The following is a 20,303-nucleotide window of genomic DNA, read 5'->3' on the forward strand; positions in this document are numbered from 1 at the left end:
GCCTCCTGGAGCCTCTGGAGGCTGAGCTGGGGCCAACAGACTGCCTGAGCCAGGCAAATCCAGGGATGCAACAATGGCACCCAGCCACCCCTGCCCCTGTGCCAGCAGGACTAGAAGATATGAACATCCACGAAGCCTTCATCCTAGGGCCCCTAACAGTCCTTGGGCTTGGACCCTTTTTCCCTGTCCCCAGGCCCAAAGTCCACTTGTCCACTTGCCCACTTGCCTGGGGGACCAGCAGAGGAGGGAAGGAGGGAGCGAGCTCCCACATACTTTAATCATCCAGGAAGGTCTAGGCAGGGCTTCCCAGTAGAGAAAGAACAGAGATTTGCCCAAGGCTCCCTGGAACATGAAGGTCCCAGAACCTTTCCAGGGAGGTGGCAGTTCTCCTCTCTAGGGAGAGGGAAGATGAGTGGCCTCAGGGCCTCCAGAGTACCAGTTTCCTCAGACTTTGGCACATTTCTTACAACCAGAAGAGGTACTTGTAACCTACTGAACCCATCTCTGACCCTCCAGATTCACATCACTTACTAGGCAAACCTAGCACCCAATTTTCATGGACAACGGCTTGGGAAAGTAAGGCAGGGTCACCAGCCTTAAATTTGGGAAAAGGGAGATGGTTGCATTTAACCTCTCAGGGCTGAGCTCCATGACTGTAGGAATGGACTCCCCTAGAGCTCCTTGCTCTGTTGGCCTCGTATCCTGCCTGCCATCACCTCTCCAAACGGGGCCACTCTGGGATATTGGAACTGTATGTGCAGAGAAGGAAAGGCTGATTCCCCACAGCCAGGGCAGGAGAGGGTTCCATGCTCTTGGGGAGCCACGCCTCACCTTTGAACCTGTCGTCGGAGTCGCTCTCGCTCTCACTATTCTCATCTGGAAAAGTTAAGAGCAGAGTGCATGCTTACTGAGCCACTGCCCCACAGCAAATGTTTTCTGTGCCCCCCACCCAACTCTTCTCATGAGGGATGTACCTCATCCGGGCTCCAACGGGCCCCTGGCCAGGTGCTGCGTGGCCCGGGGCCAGGGTCCCTCAGAGCTCAAACTGCAGGTGCTAATCTATATACAAACCCCTATCCATCCAGTCCTGATTCGGGGCAAGCTGAGGGCCGAAGTTGGAGGCTGAGCCAGCAGAGAGGCCTATCAGCCTGGAACACAAGGGTCTTGCCTCCAGGAGGCCAAGATTTGAAATGGGAAACAGACCACAGTGCTCAGTAAGTCTGGCCTTTCCTTTTGCCAGATGCAGATTCCCACACCCACTTTCCTATTCAGGGCCTCACAGCCCAAAGTCTGCACTAACCCTTCCCAAGGCTTTCTTCCCTCTTTGGCCCTCCCCTCCTACGTGGCCACTTTTTCGCAGGGCTCTACCCTCCTAGAAGACAGGAGGATCCCACGATTGCCCCATGGAAGGGTAAACTGAGGCTAGTCCATGCCTCTCCCCACTTCTAATGCCCAAGGGCCCCAGAAACCTGAGCCAGCTCAGGCATCCAGGCCTACCTCTCAGTGATGATGTCTCAATGCTGGACATGGACAGCTTTTTTAACCTCTTCTTTCCCCGCTTGGCATTGTAGATGGAGTTAATTCTTTGGACAAGCTGGGTGAGAAAAGCAGGGAGGGTGAGGCAACCCTAACACCAACTGCCCCTGCTCCTCAGAAGGCTGATTTACAGAGGCCGTCCGTTCCCTCACTGGTACAAGCCTTCTGCCCTCCCCGCACTGGGCCCAGAACTGGTCTCCCTGCCACACTGGCCCCAAGGGCAGACTGGTGGCTCCCCATCTCCTTGTCCCCTTAGTGGTCTCCTGCCCCTAAGACAAGGACTTTACACTTAGCTCCCCAGAGGAAGGAACTGTGATCAAACTAGACAGGATGGGAGCTCCTGGGTCTCAAGAGTCCCTGAACCAAGTGAGACAAAGAGCTGCTCAGAGGCAATAACAGGAACAAGGATTGAGCCTTTCCCCTCTGGGCTACAACCTGGGGCCCTGGCAGGAAGGAGCTAAATTCCCAATATACCCAAGCATTGTTTGCAGGCTAAAAATACCACTTGGCTAAATCCTGCTGCTTTGGGCTGGGGATTTGGGCCTGGCTGCCTATGTGTGCAAATCATTGCTGAAAACTCTCAATTCTGAGAGTTATAGAAAGGAAGACCCATGTTTGAGTCCTAGGTCCTTCAAAGCCTGGAGATGTTTCTGTGTACACAGAGACTTCGCGCACCCCACACTCACTAATGGGGAGCTTCTTAAGGACTGTTTCCATCCACTCAGTGGCGTGGAGCACTCCCTGGGGGCCAGGCTAGCCTGTTTTCCCCTAACATCTGCACAGCATTAATCACTTAGTGCATCTTTATTGATAAGAAAAGGGAATTAGCCAGATGAAAAAGAAAGGCCAGTGCCTGGACCTGAAATTGATTTCAGGAGAATTGAGGAAGCAGGCCCAGATTAGGGAGGGAGGGAGGGAGGGAGGGAGGGGGAAAGAGAGAAGAGCCACCGCCTGCCTGCCCACCTGCCCAGCCCCAGCCAGCTCCAGCTGGGGAGGCTACCTTGGGAATGCGGCGGGCCCGGCGGCTGGACAGCAGTTCACTCGTGGTGCTGAGGCTGTCCTCATTGAGGCTGGAGGGTGAAGATGGCAGGCTCAACTGAGCCAGCAGCAGCATGTCGTCATGGCTGTGCCTCTTGGGTAATCGTGGCAGCCGGTGGCTCTTCCTTTCTGACCAGTTCCCACTGCGTAGGGACTGGCTGCCGGGTTTCAGGGAGAGCTGGCATGGGAGAGGGGACATGGGAGAGGGACTCAGCACAGATGCCTTGGCCGGCACCTGTCTGCTGGGACCTGGACAGAGCAGCCACAGGCTGGCATCCCAGACTCCTCCAAATCCCACCTGGAGTTTCCATCTACCAGGATTTCCTCTTTTAAGAGCTCAGCTGCTGATCAGCAGGTCAGGGCTAGATTAGATACTTGCTTCCACAAAGGAAGCTTAACTACTTCTTCCAGAAAAAAGAAAGCAGAGACCAAGAAAACTGGGCTGTCATCTGAGTGGAAAAAGAAGGCCAAGCGAGAATTCTGCGGGCCCCTCCTGAGCTCTGGGACAAGGCTTAGACTCTGCTCATTACTGGGTGTGGTCGACAGAGCCAGTCTTCCCCACTCAGCCCCTGAGTTAGTCCTAAAAGGCTTCTCTAGCAGAGGCCAGAATCTACATGTCAAGTGAGCATGCCAGCCCTGCTCACTTCTTCCAGGGAGAATACAGGGCTCTGACCACCAAAGCCTGGCAAGGCAGGCCTCGGAGCCAGTGGCTCCCTCACCTACATGGTCCTGGGCTGCTCCCATCCCTGCCCGGATCTACTTTCTGCCTCCCTCTGTCTAGACTGACACCCTTCAGCACAGGGTACCTTACTCTCGGCGGATCCTGCTCACCACCAAAAAGGCAGCACCCCTGCAAACTTGGCATGCCTTCCACCTGCCGTCTGGATCTGGCACTGCCTCTCATCACTCTTCAGCAAGTCCTCCTTCCCCCCCATCCCCCAATTTCCCCTTCCCACCCAATCAGTCTGGAAATACAAATTCAATGGAAGCTTATTTGAACAGAGCATATTAGAAAGGTAAATCTTTTATAAAAAGTCACATCATTCCAAAGCCAGAAGAAATAATTTTTATATTCTCTAGCCAGTGTTATAAAATATCTAGGAGAGGGGCTTCCCTGGTGGCACAGTGGTTAAGAATCCGCCTGCCAATGCAGGGGACACGGGTTCGAGCCCTGGTCCAGGAAGATCCCACATGCCGCGGAGCAACTAAGCCCATGTACCACAACTACTGAGCCTGCGTGCCACAACTACTGAAGCCCGCACGCCTAGAGCCCATGCTCCGCAGCAAGAGAAGCCACCGTGATGAGAAGCCTGTGCACTGCAACGGAGAATAGCCCCCACTCGCCGCAACTAGAGAAAGTCCACGCGCAGCAACGAAGAACCAACGCAGCCATAAATAAATAAATAAATAAATAAATAAATAAAATTTATTAAAAAATCTAGGAGAGTTAGAGTTGCTTGGGTAGGTCCAAGATAGGATCTCCATTCTCCTGCCTCCTGTCCACCATGGACAAGGCCAGAATGAGCTACAGTCTAAGCGCTTCCTTCAACTCTTCACCTTTCTTCTCATTCTGCCTCTATCAGTCCATTCCTTGGAGATTCATCCATTCAACCATTTACTCAGTGGGAGTGGTTCCAGGTCCTGGAGACACCTGTCTAGTTCTCCAAATCAGGTTCTTAGGCCTACGCCTGCCCCCTAAATGCCAGTGCTGAGGTCAGTTCTGCCAGAGCTGCAGAATACCAAGACTCCAACCCGGGCCCTGTCTTCCTGTTTCCAGGAAGGGGAGGAGAAATAATGATTAGACAGGAGACTACAGGGGCTCCTGCCTTAGTTTTGCAGCTCAGAGCTCAAGCAGTGAAGGGAAGAAGGTGGGACAGGGTGCCCCTAAGAGCACATCTCGATTGTCCACAAGCATATCGACACGGCAGAAGTCCCTGAGTGCAGAGCTCTTCCCTGACGTCATCTTCGCCTAGCACTAGTGAGGCAAAAAGCCTGAGCGGAAGCTGGCCCACACCTCATGCTGACCCTACAGACCCAAGTCAGGGCTGCTGTTACCTGAGTGGGCGGGTTGTTGTACTTCCTGTCCTGAGGACTCCACATCCTGTGCAAAGAGTCCAAGGAGTTCTCAGACAGTTGCTGGGATTTTCGTCCTGCTCTTCGGCTCTTTAAGTCCACATCCTCATATGGATTCTCCTTGGGCAGATCTCCTGCAGAGGAGGAAAAGTTAGAGAAGGGGGAGAAGGGAAGAAGGAAACACACACACACACACACACACACACACACACACAAACAAGCAGAATTCCTGTGAGCCAAAGAGAGTGGCTTCTGCCTGGCCCTTCAGCTCATGAGTCATGCAGCTGCCCGTCTGCAGTGGGGAGGCTACAAACAGATCCTGGCTCCGAGTCCAGAAGCTGAACCCCCCACCTCCAGTTCAGCTCAGCCTTGCCTGGCCTCTGCTTTGTAAATTCAGGGATTGCACAAGACTGGCTCAGCCACCCATGCCTGTGCCCAGCCAGAGGACAAAGCCAACACCAGGCATCTCTCCTTGGCTCCAGTCCCTTTGCTGCGAAAGCCCCAGAGATATACAGTTCAAGGTAGGAAAGGCTTTCAGAGGTCACACGGCTGGCCCTTCACCCACTGCTCCCTGAGGACCACTTCTGGAGATGGGCATGGAGGGACTCTGCGAACGCTAGGGAGCCAGGCTTCACCAGGCCTCCCTCCTGCCTGTACACTGTGCCACAGCTCTCTCAGGACAGGGCTTTTGTCTGGTCCACTGAAGCAGTGAGCGCTCAGTATTATTTGTTCAATGAACCGCTCTGACTACAGCGTCACTCCGCTTCCTCCACCACAGACCTCAGCAGAAAGACAATGGTCATCAATCCCCTTTTGGAATAAACTCTCCTGCTATGACACATGGGAGATGTGAAAGGCCTGAAAGGAGTTTGGGCTGGAGGGGTGGGGTTGGTGGGGAGTTCTTGTTTCTCTTCTCAGGACTCAATTCTACAATCCCTGGCAGTAGGTAGGCACTGTATTGGCACTACAAGAAAATCACAGAAAGTCCAAAGTATAGTCCCTGCCCTTGAAGAGCAACCCCTTCCCACAAGCCATGCCCTCCTGCCCCTTTCCTGCCAACACATACCTGGACTTTTCTAAAATACAATACTATCATGAGCAGGGTCAGTCCTGGAACCACAGTCGTGCAGCAGAATCACAGTGGTGACAAGGCCCACGGGGACTGTGAGTAAATACTGCCCTCTACTGCCCTTCGTCTTGTCTTTCCTTAGCCTCCCCTCGGTATCAAGGCCACTGTTTGGGACGCAGGTACTAGTGGACAGAATGCGGCTTTGCTGGAGGTGGCACACAGGAAGCTGCTGGCAGGGCTCACTCCAGCTTCTCCGATCAGCAGCGGGATTGAGCTTGGGTGATCACTGAGCCCCAGGGACGCCTGCCTGTGCCTCCCACCATAGAGGAGTTCAGACGTCACTTCTCAGGCAGCAGACAGAAGAAAGAGCCATAGACTAGCCACAAAGGCCACTGGGTGTGTAAGCTTTCCCAGGATAGGACACAGGAGAAAAACCAAATCCCTACATGCTTCTTCCAGATTTTTCCATTTCCAAAACCAAGATCTCCCCCAGTTGTGGTATCTACTTATTACTATCATGGAAAACCACCATGAACTTAGGAAATGCCTTTACAGAGGTGTAGGGGGGAGGGATGGGGGGGCTGTGAAGGGGGGATTTCAGTCACAGCTAATTAGACTGCCATGGGAGCAATACAAATCTCTGTAAACTTATGAGTCAAAGATGGGTCAAGGAAGGATATGGGACTGAATTAAGTGATTCCCAACACCAGCAGAGTCCCCAGCAATTGAACAGACGTTTTCCTGTAACACAGTCATGCTATGAAAATGACTTGTCTCCATTCCAGAGCCCTGACTAAGCAGAGCTGGCCCAGCAACCCTGCCTCCAGAAGCCAAATATGAAACCTGGCATCCCCTGCATGTTTTCTCCAGCCTACCCCACTGTGGGCACTTAGGGAGGAATCAGGATAGACTCTGTATGTCTTGGTCCCTCTCCAACATATATCCTACAGCAGTGAGGTTGGGGGACCAAGGACTGGAGAAAGCCAGGACATAGTCTTCCTGATCCTGTGAAACAGGACAGAGCAGAAGGGGTCAGGAAGAACATTCATTCCAGGCTCATCAAATCTAAACTGCTTTGGGCTGGATGACCAGCCAGAGTCCTTATCATCATCCCCCAACCTATAGGATGACTCTGTCTCAACTCCTTTAGAAGAGTTGTTCCAAACTACTGACACTTGGGGCTGGATAATTCTTGTGGTGGTGGACTATCCTGTGCATCTGTAGGACGTTTAGTAACAACCCTGGCCTCAATCCACTAGACAGATGACAGTAGCATCCCCAGTTGTAACAACCAAAAAAATGTCTCCAGACACTGTCAAATGTCCCCTGAGCAGATGGGTGGATAAATGGATGATGGGTGGATGGGTGGACAGATGGACGATGGAAGGAAGGAAGGAAAAGGGAAGGAAGGAAGGAAAAGGAAAGGAAGGGAGGAAGAAAGGAAAGGTGGATGAGTGGATGGGTGAAAGAAACTGTACCCCCATCCCCACCCACCCCATTAAGAACCACTGCTTTAGATAGATGTTTCTAAACTTCCTAATAGCTTCTGAGTGCCATGACGTGAGTCCCAAGGCAAACCCTCTTTTCCTCCCTCCTTCACTCCTTCTCCTCTGTCCCTTCTTTCTTTCCCCTGAATCAAAGCTGTGAACATTAATATAAAATCCAAAGCTCCGGACTTCCCTGGTGGCGCAGTGGTTAGGAGTCCACCTGCCAATGCAGGGGACACGGGTTCGATCCCTGGTCCGGGAAGATTCCACACGCCACGGAGCAACTAAGCCCGTGCACCACAACTACCGAGCCTGCGCTCTAGAGCCCGCACGCCACAACTACTGAAGCCCTCATGCCTAGAACCTGTGCTCCGCAACAAGAGAAGCCACCATGATGAGAAGCCCGCGCACCGCAACGAAGAGTAGCCCCCGCTCGTCGCAACTAGAGAAAGCCCGTGCACAGCAGCGAACACCCAACACAGCCAAAAAATAAATAAGAATTTTTTTTTTAAAGTTAAAAAAAAAAATCCAAAGCTCCAAGAAATAGATGCAGGAGACTGAGGCCCAGGGAAGTAACAGATGCACATCAGTGATAACCTGGGAACTGAAAACAGTTGGGAACACCAGGCTCTCAAGCCCAGTGTTGCCTCTGGAAACTAAATTTCAGGAAAGCCTTAAATGCCTTCTCCTCCCGACTGCCCAGCCCTAACGTTAGCCTCTTTCTTCTCCAGCAAGGTTAACATCCTCTCTGATATAACCAGGCCACTAATCATTTCTCCAGGAAATGACGGCTGGCCCTGGCCCAAGCCCTGCCTCCCAGCCTTAGCTTGGGCCCTTCACAGCCGCCGTTCACCTATTACTCTCAGCTTCCTGGACTGTTCTGACTACCCTTCTGGAGCTGCCTCACGGAGACACTCCCAGCCATCTGTCCAGGTGGTAAGGGTGCCCAGGGGATGGGGATGTGCAGAGACCAAGCAGTCCCCGAGGCCTAGAGCCACTAAATGGAATCTGCTGAGAGCAAATCAATCCCAAAGCAATGGCTCAGAGCTGGGAGAGGAGGAGGGCTGGAGAGCCGGGCTCGGAACCTTCTCTGGAGGAGCAGAGCCACAGCGAAGCAGAAGAAGCTGGAGCCGAGGGGAGAAACCTGGGGAAGCTTTGGCAGGGACATGGATGGGAGACCGGAAGCCTGGCAGACCTCACGACTTTCACCTGCATTCTTGCCCACGCAGCTTCCTCGAGGGCGCTCCACGCTGCCCTTGGAGAGAGAGAAGAGGTAGGCCCTCCTCCCCCGAGGCCTGGCCTGAGCAGCTCCATCTCATCAAGCCCAGCTGTGGAAGCCAGAGGTCTCAACCTTTCCCAGCTTTGCTGATGAGACAAGGGACATGGGCATCGCCAAGAATTTCTGCTTTGCACTCTTTTAAAGGCGCTGGTCAGAGCCCAGACTTATCATATGGATCCTCTTGAAGGAAGAACCCAGTCCCACCTAGCCCTGCCCCCACTCCTCCCCACGTCTCCTTTGGTCACTAACCACAGGTGCCAAGCACCCCACCCCCCAACAAACACACAACTGGAAGAACCAGTTAGAGAAGGGGTGTGTGTCTGTGCACACGCACTGAGAATTTCCCCAAACGGAATCTTAAGCTTCCCAGACCACACCCATGGCTAGGGCCATGGGTCTGCAGCTTCCCTCCCCAGCCCTCTCCTGCTTCCAACCAGCTGTTTCTCCCGGTTCTCAGCCTCTTCCCCTCCCTCGCACGGTGGAGACAGGGCCAGAGTAGGGGCCCAACTCCCCCGACAATACATAGCACATCAGATGGGGAGCTCTAAGGGGCCAGTTGTTACCACCCTCCGAGGTTGGACAACATTTACCAACTGCCCGGGCACCGTTCCCTGGACTGCACCTCTGGGCGGCAGCCTCTATGCTGTTAGATGTCTCTGTCTCCCAGCCTTGGGACAAATGAGAGAAGAAGGCAGAAAGAGCAGAGGCTCAAAAAGCTTTGCAGTAAGGCTGACTGGCTCTGTCCCCAGCTCCCACCCCACTCAAGTTCCTGGAAACTCTCCCTCAGCCCCAGCTAGCTGATGGGAGTGGGAATCTCTGCAGGAATGCAGCCCAGGCTCCTTGGTCAGGCGCCGAGGCCACTCCACATAACTCTCTAATAAGCTGCTTCCTTGGGTGCATTTTTAACTGTCAGGCTCAGAACGCAAACGATTATAAGGCTTTGTAGGATAGCAGCGTTTTCCAGAGGCAGATGTCAAATTGGACAGGCGAGAATTAACCAGCCCCACAAAGCAACATGGCAGTAACTTTATTTCTGAACCACTCTATTGCAAATTAGCAAGATAACCTCAGCCTGCTTTGGAGTATCTCACCCCAGTTCCCAAGGTGTCGTGCCTGGTACGGGAAGGAGGCTAGCACACTCCCCAGGGCCCCTCGTTCAGGTCCAGGGCTCACGGAGAAGATGCGTTAGTCTCTGGGCCAACTGGCCCTCAGCCTCTTACAGACCAGGAACTCCAGACCAATGGGCTGGTCCCCGAGACAAAGACTCAGCACGGGAGCTCTGGCCCGCGCCCACCTCCTGCCACAGCCCGATTATCACACCCCCAGAACAAAGCTCCGTCTGGCCCTGGGCAAGGGAGGCAGCACAAGAGAGAGCTGGATAGTCCCAACCCGAGCACCTCAGCCTCGCAGAGCACAGGCTGGGCCAAGAAGACAGAGAAGGCTCCCAGGAAGTCAGGCACTGGTCAACCGGAGGCAAAAGTGAAAGTGACATTCAGAGTTCAGCAACAAGGGCCCCCCACCAGAGCCTCTACGGGGGTGGGTCCAAATTCTTGGGCCTGTCGCCAGGGAAGGAGAAAGGGTAAGTCAACCAGAATCTGAGAGAAAGAGAGATATTCTCCCTTGTATTTCCCTCTAGCCTCCCTGGTCAGGTCTAGAAGTTCAGACGGGGCTGCTAGGGGGATACTGAAGGAGGAAAACGTGCCCAGGGCACTGAACAACCGAAGACGCTGAAGCCCACCCTACCCTCACACCACAAGGGCAACGCAAAACACCCAGGTGCCCTCCCTCCTCCCCATCCCTCTCCCCCCACTCTCTACACAACGCTTCAAAGACCCAGAAGCTAGCTGAGCAGCTAAGGAACATGCCCCAACCCCAACCTCACCTCGTACCAGCCCTCACCCCTAGCTTCCGGCTCGTCCAGCTAAGAAGCAACCAGGCTGCTCCTCTATTTTCTTGCCTCCTTGAGCAACATCTCAAAGTGGCCGGAAGTCCCCTCCACTGAGTGAGGAGGCTGAGGCTCAGACATGCTAGCCTCCCCCTTCCTATTCTAACCTGACCTCGGGACGCCCAGAGAACGGTTCCGTTGCCTAGAATGGTGCCTCCAAAATTCTCACCGCCCGCCACGCCCCACACACACCACACACCGTCCCCAAACAACCCCGAACTGAGCCCTGCAGTCATGGAACTCTGGACAGGGAGAAATGGTTGAAGCAGCCCTTTCTCTCTTCCAGCTCAGCTGATGCAAGAACATTCCCCCGCATGAGATCCCTGGGCAGCACAGAAAGGCTGCAAAGCCTCCTCAGAGAAGAGCGAGCAGTGAGGCCCCAGCGTCGGCAGCGCCTGGATCCTGAGCAGGGGCAGCTGAACACTGGAGTCTGCCCTGTCCCCTGCGGCAGCCACACCGGGTGCTCCCAAGGGCCCTGGGCAGCAACGACACGTGACAGTTCCTCTCAAACTGGAGGAAATAGACCTGTACCCTGCTCAGGGGTGGGAGGCAGATGGGGCTGTGCCCCTGATCCCCACAGCTGTGGACCTCAGCTCTGGGCGACCGTGCATACAAAGCTTTTTCCCAGTAGTAAAGGAAGAGGCCTCCCTCCCCAAACCCGTTTGCTCTTCTGGGGAATCTCGTTCCCACAGTCCTTCTGATATGACCGAATTTCGGACGGCTACATACTGTACACTCCCATCCTGGGAAAGCAGTGCCTGTGTGGACCTGAGCACTGCTGCTGGCTTCCCAGAAATCCCGGCCCAGCAAGTTGTACGGAGAGAACTGGGAAACTGATGGCTCCAATCAAATGAGGGAATAGAGGACCCTCTCTTCCGAAGATTCCACAGTCTTATCTGGAGGGTTCTCCATAGTCTTAGTCTCACTAAGACTATGTTCTTCAGCCCCCCACCCCGGCCTAAGGCAGAGATAAGACAGAGACAGAGATGAGGGCAGGAGCGGTCAAGGGCAAGGGCACTTGACCTTCCTTTCTCTTCAGAGACCTACGCTGAGACACACGCTTTACTTGAACAAAACTGAAGCCCCCACTAAAGAGAATGAGGCCAGAATTAAAATAAAGGCCAAAAATAAACCCAACCCAGCCTAGACAACGGGCTTTTTGCTGTTGCTCAAACACAAGTTAGCCAACACAACATTCTCCCAGTTGTTGGAGGGCCATTCTCCATGGTGTCCTACATTTCTGACCTTCTGAGCAAGAGGAATTAACGGTTCCAGACTATCTTTTCAAAGATGTTTATAGAGCAAACAGCCTTGGAAGACAGTGTCTCCCTCCAGGGCAGAGGCAGATTTGTTTGCTGACCAGAATAAAAAGGATAAGGTCTCCTTATGGGGCAAAGGTTTGCTAGCAGCCCCTTGAAAAGCTTGGGGTTTCCTAAGCTTGAGGTTCCTCAGCTGGGATGCAGACCCACCACGTGTGCAGCCTCTACCTGGGCCTCCTCCCCACTGCCACATGGGACTGGGGAGCAAGGGGAACCCATGTGAACATCAAGCTCACGTGGCCTGCTGTGCCATGAGTAACAAAGTCCTTTGTTTGTGATCCAAGTGTCTGTGTCTTCTGCCAGCATCTGTGAACTGGGGCAGGCTAGACTTGTTAGCTTGCAAGCAGAGTGAAATCTCAGATACTTTCACAGTTCTGACACCACTTACTTTAAGGGAAGAGTAGGTGAGATACATATTAAGGACCAGGCATTGTGCTAGGTGCTTTGATATATATTTTATCTCATTTAATCCTAACAATAATCCTGTGAAGTGTTATTACTATTATTATTGTTGTTGTTACCATCAAAATATCATCGTCACCATTTCATAAGAGAAAAGGTTCCAAAAAAGTTAAGTGATTTGCCTAAGGATACACAGTTAAGAAAGGGCACCTGTTGGACTCCAAAGCCTTGCGAAAATAAAAGGAAGGGATGATGTGGTTTCCCCCTTCTTGTGGTCCCAGAAGCCCTTTGGGTTCCAATTCATTCAAGGCCAGGCTTTAATCTCTTAGCTGCTCAGTCTTTTAAGCTGCTTTCTCTGATGCCCATTTCCTGGAGAAGTTCCAGAAGCTGGGCCAGGTCTGCCCACAGCGAATGAAGTGGAACCTGGAAGTGCCCCTCCTGCAGCCATTCTTCTGCAGCAGCACAGACGAGCCAGCCCGCCACTCTACCCCTGCTTACCCACAATATCTTCATAGGCATTCTCTTCTAAAGTGCTTTTGGATCCAAACTTGGGTTGGCTCTCAGTACCATTCTCAGTGGGAGAAGAGGGGTACAGGGACTGGAGACTGGATGCATCCTCAAACTCAAAGGATTTTCTGCGGATAACAAAGAGTTTGAGTCATTCCGGCGGAACCCGACTCCTGCTGCCCTGGTGGGGAATGGCCAAGGGCAATAGCAAAGACCGGAGGTCCTCCTCACAAAACCAGCTACTGAGCAAAGCATCAAGATGGATCCAAACTTGCCATCCAAATGAAGAGATAGATGGTCTGAAAGGCCCCAGCCCCGGTGCCTGCAAATAATACCAATAACAACTACCACAGCTGAAAGGGATGTTATATGTCAGATGCTGTGTCATATGCTCTACACATGTTAGCCCATTAATCTTCACAATGCTGCTACTAGGTATCGTGCCACTTTAAGACTGATTAGCTGGAGGCTCAGGGAGATGAACTGATAGAGGTAAGAGTCGCCCAGGATGTCTGACTCCACGGTCTGAGCTTTTGACTTGGGCCTCCAAGCCCCGGAGAACATCATTTTTGAGAAGTATCTGCCATTACCAGAGGAATTGAGTGCCTCACCTGCTCTTAGAGTCTCACATCATGCCTGTATCCGAGCAAGGTCTCCGGCACTGAGTAGGCAGTAAGGGCTCAACATTGGATGGGTGATGCTCAGGGCTGTTTGGGGGTTGGGGAAGCAGCTGGTGGCGGATGGTTTGTTGAAACAAGAAGGCGCTGAGCCCTCAAAACAAATCACACCACTTCTGAGGTAGAACTAGGAGGGGGTAGTTGCAGCCAGCAGCTACTTCCATGACCCTGCTTCCCTTCAGCTCGTCACCTGCTCCTTTCCATCCCCCAAATAACCTTCCCTTCTACTGCAGAATTTCAAAACCACAGCTGGTTAGCTTCTCAGACACCCTGAGCCCACAGTACCCTCTACTCCTCCCCTTCATCAGGGAGGTTCTTCCCTTCAACATCTAAGGCTTGGTCCCAGCTGCACCCTCTCCCTCTCCAAGGCAGGTCCCTCCCAGGGAGGGAGAGAAGGAAGTGCACTGACTGAATCCATCCTCTCACCCATTAACACCTCCCTCATCTTTGGGAACCATTAGACCTTTCAGCTGATGCAGTCCTTTCTCTCTTGTTTAATGAACAACACCCCAAGGGCCCTGGGGTGCAAGTCAAGGACTAAAAGTGTCCTAAAGGCCACATCTTGTTCTCAGCTTGCCCGGCTACTGTGCAGCCCTCGACACAGACAAACACCTCACATTGGCCCTCTCCTCCCTCCCCTCTGTGACACGGTCCCTCCTAGTTGTCAACTGCGTCTCAAGCTCCTGTGAGGGATCCCCTTTTCTGCTTGCCTCTTCAATGCCACGGTCTCAGAGTCCTGTCTTCAGGACTCTCTTTCTCACTCTGCACTTTCCGGGGCCCCAATATTGACGACCATCACCATATCTACCATTTCTACCACGATGCCTCCCAGATCTCTCTGTCACTGGCCCAGACTTCTCAACCAGCTAAATACCCAATGGCTGAGCACAGTGGTTCCTGAATGTTGGCCCGCAGACCACTGCTGGTCTGAGAGCAAGCTTTCACTGATGTATACAGTGGAGTCAACATCTTATGCAGGCGGTTCTCAAATCAGCAAATGACACAAATCACGTTCAGCCAAATTATCCTCGAAAATCCCTCAGGAAGGTTCCATGTCGAGGACCAACATGCTGTCTTTCATTATAACTGATATAGTCAGTTAAAAACAGATTTCTTTTTCTTTGGTTGAATAGCAGAAATATATGGCTTGTATTTTTTTCTTAAATAAAAAAGTATATTAAATACAAGAATCGTACCTGGCACAACAGATACAAACTTACTATTTCATGCTCCTCAGGGGAATATGCTCACTGTGTGGAAAGGCAAATAAAACAGCCTGTGCTTTTTGAACTGTTTTTCTTTCTTTTTTTTTTTTTTTTCTTTCCAAGAGCACAGATTTAAATTTGCTGTTAATTCTTACTGGAAGTGACTCCACCATATATGGTATATGTGTGTGTATGTATTATAAATGTAATGTGTGTGTATGTGTAGAACCTTCAGGTTGATGTAACCTCCTCCCATCCCCTTTTTTCACCTAGCTAAATGCTTCTTGCTCTTCTAAATTTAGCTCAGCAACTCCCTCTCTGAAGAGGCTTCCCCCACTCCCCACTCAGATGCCTCTTCCTCTGGGTTTCTGCAGCATCCCACCCAGAGGTGGATCAGGGCACGCAGCACAGCATCTATGATTTATTTATACATCTACCTCCTGCACCAGATCACCAGCTCCTTGAATGGAAGAGCCACATCTTATGTGCCCCTGTGTCCCCTTGACCAGCACAAAGCCTTGGTGCACAGCAGGCTCTAGACAGATATTTCTAGAAACAGATGACTAAAGACAAAGCAAACACTCTTGGCAGGCTTGACGTAAAGAGTCCGTGAGCATGCTGAGGTGGGCCAAAACATGGGATTACCTTTAGCCAAGGGCTCTTCTGCCTCATGAGTCTGAACCTTTGTGATGTCTTCCTCTCTGCACATGGCAGGAAAGTTTCTATATGAGATGGGATATGCTGGATGGAAGCCTGAACTATGGGGTCAGATTGAAGAATCTCCAGAAGCCAAACAAACCTGAATGCCCACCTGACTCTGGGTTAGAAGAGAAAGGCAGTGGGGGGTAGGAGGACAGGCCTTCCAAAGGAAGCTGGCTCCCAGCCTACTCCAATTCAGAGAACAAGATGCCTGTCATCTTGCACCAACTCCAGCTGCTCCAGCTCCCAAGTCACTATAATTGTGGAGATGGCCCGGGTACTCCAGTGTCAGGAATGCTGAGACTGACCAGGAAACCAATGTGACCAGGTCCTTCTTGGACATGGCCAAGAAGCAGATGAAACGTTCTTTCTCTCCTTTTTCCATCAGTCTCCCCTTTCAGGATCCAAAGATCCCCTCTTCATATAAGCCCAGGGTTCCTGTATGGCCAGGCAGCCCTCAGGAAAGAGGAAATCATGTTAAATGTGTCAACACTTCTGTGTTAATGGTAACATGCAATATTTAGATAATGCTTCAGTCAAAGAAACAAATCTCTAGCTGGCATTTCAGGTAGTTATGAGGCTAAGATCTTACTAGTCCTCAAGGGACTGCCAATTCTATCTAAAAGTAAGGTGGCCCTACCCTTCCCACAGAGGAAGTTCCAACAGGGCTCTACCCCAAAGGCCAAACCCAGCCAGCATGTTCAGTACACAGCATTTGGAAGAAGCGCTTTCACCCTCCCACTCACGTTGAAGTATCCTTACCCCGCAAGAGCAGAAGGACAGTCAATCTTTCTCACCTAGCTCATGCTTCCCCTAACATTACTTGGTGCTCCAGAACTTATAAAGCACTACTGACTGTGACCCACAACTAGAGTCTGCTTCTGCATCCTCTACTGACAAGAAAGCCGCTGGGCCCAGCTCTATGTCACCGGAGGGGCATTCGTTACCTGCTCTGGGACTTGCGGTGACCACGCATGTCCTTCTTGGGTCTCCGGGTGACTGGTGGGGCTGGGGTGGAGGGCAGGGGGGGCGGAGCAGCAGGTGTGGGTGAAGGAGGTAGACCATTGCTTGGCTTACTCTTGGGGTTCTTGTCAGCCTCATATTCAAAGGTGCGCTTGGGTTTGGGGACAGGGTTCACAGCGGGATCAGGGGAGCTCTTCGATGGCAGCAGCTGGGAGGCCGGGCTATTTCCAGGGGTCCCCGGCTTAGTGGAGCCACTACCTTCCCTCTCCGGGGGTGAGCCCGCCTCCCCCACAACTCCAGCCACTCCTCCTGCCCGGCTGCCAGCGCTCACACTCGCGCTCCCTGTCGGTTCCTCCAAGGTGCCCAAGGTCTCAGTCTTCCTTCTCCCTCGGTCTACACTGTAGCAGCTGCTGGGGAGCTGGGGAAGCCCCCCACCCGGCTGCTCCTTCAGGGCCTGTTCAATTTTCTGGATCCGACTCAGCACCGCTGAGCTCTCCTTCCTGCTGCCGTGCCCCCTGAGGAAGGCACTGGGCTCACTCCGGCCTGGCCGTTTCTCCAGACGGTAGAAAGAGTCCCGGACAGGGAGTGCCTCTCCCTCCTCCTCGGTCTCAGGGTAGGAACACTCGGAGAAGGTCCTGCTCATCCTCCGGAGGCCCTTGAAGTCGAAGGTCTTTTCTGAGCTACAGGGGGACGGCACCACACTGGGACAGCCCACACTGGGGCAGCCCTCACTGGCCACCCACTCGCCCCCAGAGCCCTCCCGCTTCTCTCCACAACCGCTCATCCTGGGCGAAGCCTCTCGGCGACCCTCCCATGCTGAAATCTTCTCCCGGATGCCCAGGCTGTGGGCACGGGGGCCAGTGCGGTTCAGAAAGATGCTCCGTGGGCCCGCTGCTGACCCCAGGGACGGAGTGCTCTGGGCGAGGGGGAGGCAAGCAGCTACTCCCTCTACATCCTGGGCTGCCCCCTGGACATTCTCCTTCTGGTCCTCTCTCTTGCACACTGAAGGGCTTCTGTCCAAATAACCGAAGCTGGTGGCCTTGAGGGGACAGACGGGTGGTGAAGTGTCTGGGGAGGGGGCTTGAGGATTTTGGGGTGAAGGATCACGGGGATGCCAGTCCTTGAGGAGCAGCCGGGAACTGCAGCGGCTTGGGTACCTGCAGGCTGACGTTTCACTGTCACTGAGCGGGTAGATGGGACTCCTCGGTGGGGAGAGAACTGGAGGTGGAGAGACTGACTGAGACCTAAGAGGGAAAAAAAAATAAAAAAGAAGAGAAAATGGCAGTGAGTGGCCTGACAACACTGTTTCATTCTTAAAGAGCTCAGCATCCCTTTCCTATAGGACTCGCAAGCTCAAAGTACTGTATGCAAGTAACGGACCTTCCAAGGCTGTCCTCAAGGAAAGAAACAGCTCCTTATCCACAGCAGGCTAAACTCAATGGTCCTCTCTGCCCAATTCATCCCTAGAGACCCTGAGTACTGTCTGCAACAGAAGCCAGTTCTATGACAGGCCAGGGCATCCCCAAAGTCCACATCTGTCAATCAGAGAACAGTAAGATCAGTGGTGTGCTGCTAAATGTCTAACAATCGGCTCCTTGGGCGAGAAAGCATAGATACGTAGCATCTGCCAACTTCCACAGTATAAATATTCCTACTATGGCTGATTTCAAACTACCAATGTGACCTCATTGGATGTGGACTTGGGAAGAAACACTAATGATCAACTCTCATGAACTGTTACAAAGCATCTCCAGCATGCCACTTCCCAAAGTGGCCCCAAATATGCACTCAAGCCCTTTGATCTATCTCCTTGACAAGCCCCATCTCCCCCGAGGCTTCTGCTACTAGACGCAAGGTACCCCACCTCAGCTTGGGTCTTGATCAGAACTCAGATTCCTGAAGGTCTCAAAAGGATCAGGAGGGCCCTTCAAGAAAGAATCCTTTCCACACTCTCAATGAGGAGGCTAATGGGGAGGGGAGACCAACTCCTTCGCAGCTCTAGCCTCTAGCAGTGGCATCACATCAAACAAGCATCAGCCATTCCCCAGCTCCAAATCAACACCCCGGTCTTAGCAACTATCAGGAACAGTTCTAAATAAATGTTTTTACCTATATTTACTCATTGAATCTTCACAAAAACTCTGTCTTACTATTATACTTTATTATTATCTTCATTTTGCAAATGAAAAACACTGAGGCATACAAAGATTAAATATCTCATTCAAGGTCTCTAGCTGGTACGTGGTGAAGCCAGGACTACACTATGCTGCTGCTCTAAAGAGGAAGCAGTGGCCTCTGCCATCTTTGTGAACTGCCCGGCCCCCCAGACATAGGTCAGCAGAAATCCCTGCAGCACTGAGCACAGCCCTGTCTCCAATGTAGCGTTTCTAAGTATCAGGGAACCTCTTAGTCTTCCCTACTAGACCACGATTTCTTCCAGGTGGAGGGACACATACTCAGTGCCTAGAAGGTGCTCAGTAAATGATGAACAAATAAAGACAAGAAAAGGTAAAGGTGAGTTTACCGAAGAGAACCATGGGCATACTTCCTCTTCAGCACACTTTTCTAGTTGTCTACTAGGGTCCTCACTGTCAACTTTCAGAATTTTTCCCAAACCGTTTTAGTTCAAAGACAGCAGGGCTTTGCCAACACTGCATGCTACCAAGGCCTACCTGACCCTAATGCTGTGGCCCTCAAAGCCAGGCGGTCCAGCCTCGCAGGCTCCAGAGCGCCACGCCATCCGCGGAACGCAGCCAGCTGCCCCTGAGCCAGGCTGCAGTCACTGCTCCATCACACACAGAAAACTGCAGCTCGGGTGAGTCAGGGATTGGCCAGCAATTCCCTGTTGGGTCATAGCCTCTGGCTGCCCCCGATCAACAGGAAACCTCAACATGCTTAAGTTGTTTTTAAAAGGGCAAGTCAAACAAGAGCCCTCCTACGTGTACATGGGCACAGATGAGAGAAATTCGGTGCCCAGCCAAGCCGATGACCAAAGACACTCAGCTCGGCGAGGAGGTGTGAAAAGAGTAAGCCTCGGTACTCCCTAGGGTAGGCAGTGGTAGGGCAACAAGCCAAGCTTGAGCCTGGGGAGAGCCCAACCTACTCACGATCGAGAAAGGCCCAGGCCCCTCACTTTTTTCACAGAACCATGGATGCAAAAGGTCATCAGTCCAGCCCTGGAAGCCAACAAGTGTCCGGGCTACACAAAGGACTCTATGTTTCAGTTATTCTCCGTTGGAGGCGGGAGAAGATGACTTTTACAGAGGATGACCTTATCATGTGTTTATTCATTTAATAAATACTTAGTGAGCACCTACTATGTGCCAGGCCCTGTTCTACATGCTAGATACAAGAATAAACAAGAGACAAAAATTCATGTCCTCATGAAGCTTGAATTCTAGTCGGTGATGGCCAGTACCTAATGAGACGCAGAATCTTTTAGGAACCTTTTCAAACTACATATCCCTCATTTCTCCAGACATTTTGATAAATGCTCCCCTAGCGACGTTATCTCTTTAACCCTCAAGGTGAGAATTCACCGGTCCATGAAGCCACCTATGGGGGGGTGGAGGGGTCGGGGGTGGCTCCCATAGGGGGACAGAAAAATGGTGAGAACCTCTGGTCTGTTTGATTCCAGCATGCTTCCGATGATTTCAGAAAGGATGATGCTGTAACTTCCCTCAGTAGTTCAAACATGGAGAAATTCCCACAAGTTAAGAAATTCTCTCAATGCCTAGTCTGCTTTAACTGAGGTTTAGTTTTTCTCCTCTGGTGAAGGATAAAACAGAGAAGAGACGGGTCCTTTCCTTTAAAGGTCCTGGTCTTTGGATCTTTGCTGATCTGGGGCCCAGAGCTGCAAGTGCTCCTCGCCCAGCCACCCCACACAGGCCAGGCCCAATGTGCTCCAGCAACTCAGGGTGAAAAGGGGGCCTGCCTATGTTGACCTGGAGCCCGGGCATACCCCGGTTCATCACAGAGAAGGCAATGTTCACTCACTCTACGATCATAGATAAGGCCCTGCCCTCATGGGGCTCCGGATGCTCACCTGAGGGTAGAGCTCACTGCATCTCTCTACATGTTTCTGATTCTACCTGTTATCAGGAA

General features: G+C 52.2%; 1 protein-coding gene across 5 annotated transcripts in view; it reads right to left on the minus strand.

Annotated features, from left to right (window-relative positions):
• The window catches only part of DENND2B (DENN domain containing 2B), a 171,320-nt gene that overhangs the window by 17,961 nt on the left and 133,056 nt on the right, over positions 1-20,303 (minus strand). For 4 of the 5 annotated variants that reach the window (XM_061201421.1, XM_061201422.1, XM_061201423.1 and 1 more), the window contains 6 exons: positions 16,184-17,443; positions 12,647-12,783; positions 4,630-4,781; positions 2,537-2,752; positions 1,498-1,594; positions 832-876 (listed from right to left, as the gene is read on the minus strand). In XM_061201421.1, coding sequence (XP_061057404.1) covers positions 832-876; positions 1,498-1,594; positions 2,537-2,752; positions 4,630-4,781; positions 12,647-12,783; positions 16,184-17,443 — 1,907 coding nt within the window. Of the gene's footprint in view, positions 1-831; positions 877-1,497; positions 1,595-2,536; positions 2,753-4,629; positions 4,782-9,072; positions 9,135-12,646; positions 12,784-16,183; positions 17,444-20,303 lie in introns of those variants that run through there. The other variant, XM_061201424.1, reaches the window with a different exon arrangement.

This window comes from Eubalaena glacialis, chromosome 10, assembly GCF_028564815.1.
Source record: "Eubalaena glacialis isolate mEubGla1 chromosome 10, mEubGla1.1.hap2.+ XY, whole genome shotgun sequence".
In the NCBI taxonomy this organism is placed as follows: domain Eukaryota; kingdom Metazoa; phylum Chordata; class Mammalia; order Artiodactyla; family Balaenidae; genus Eubalaena; species Eubalaena glacialis.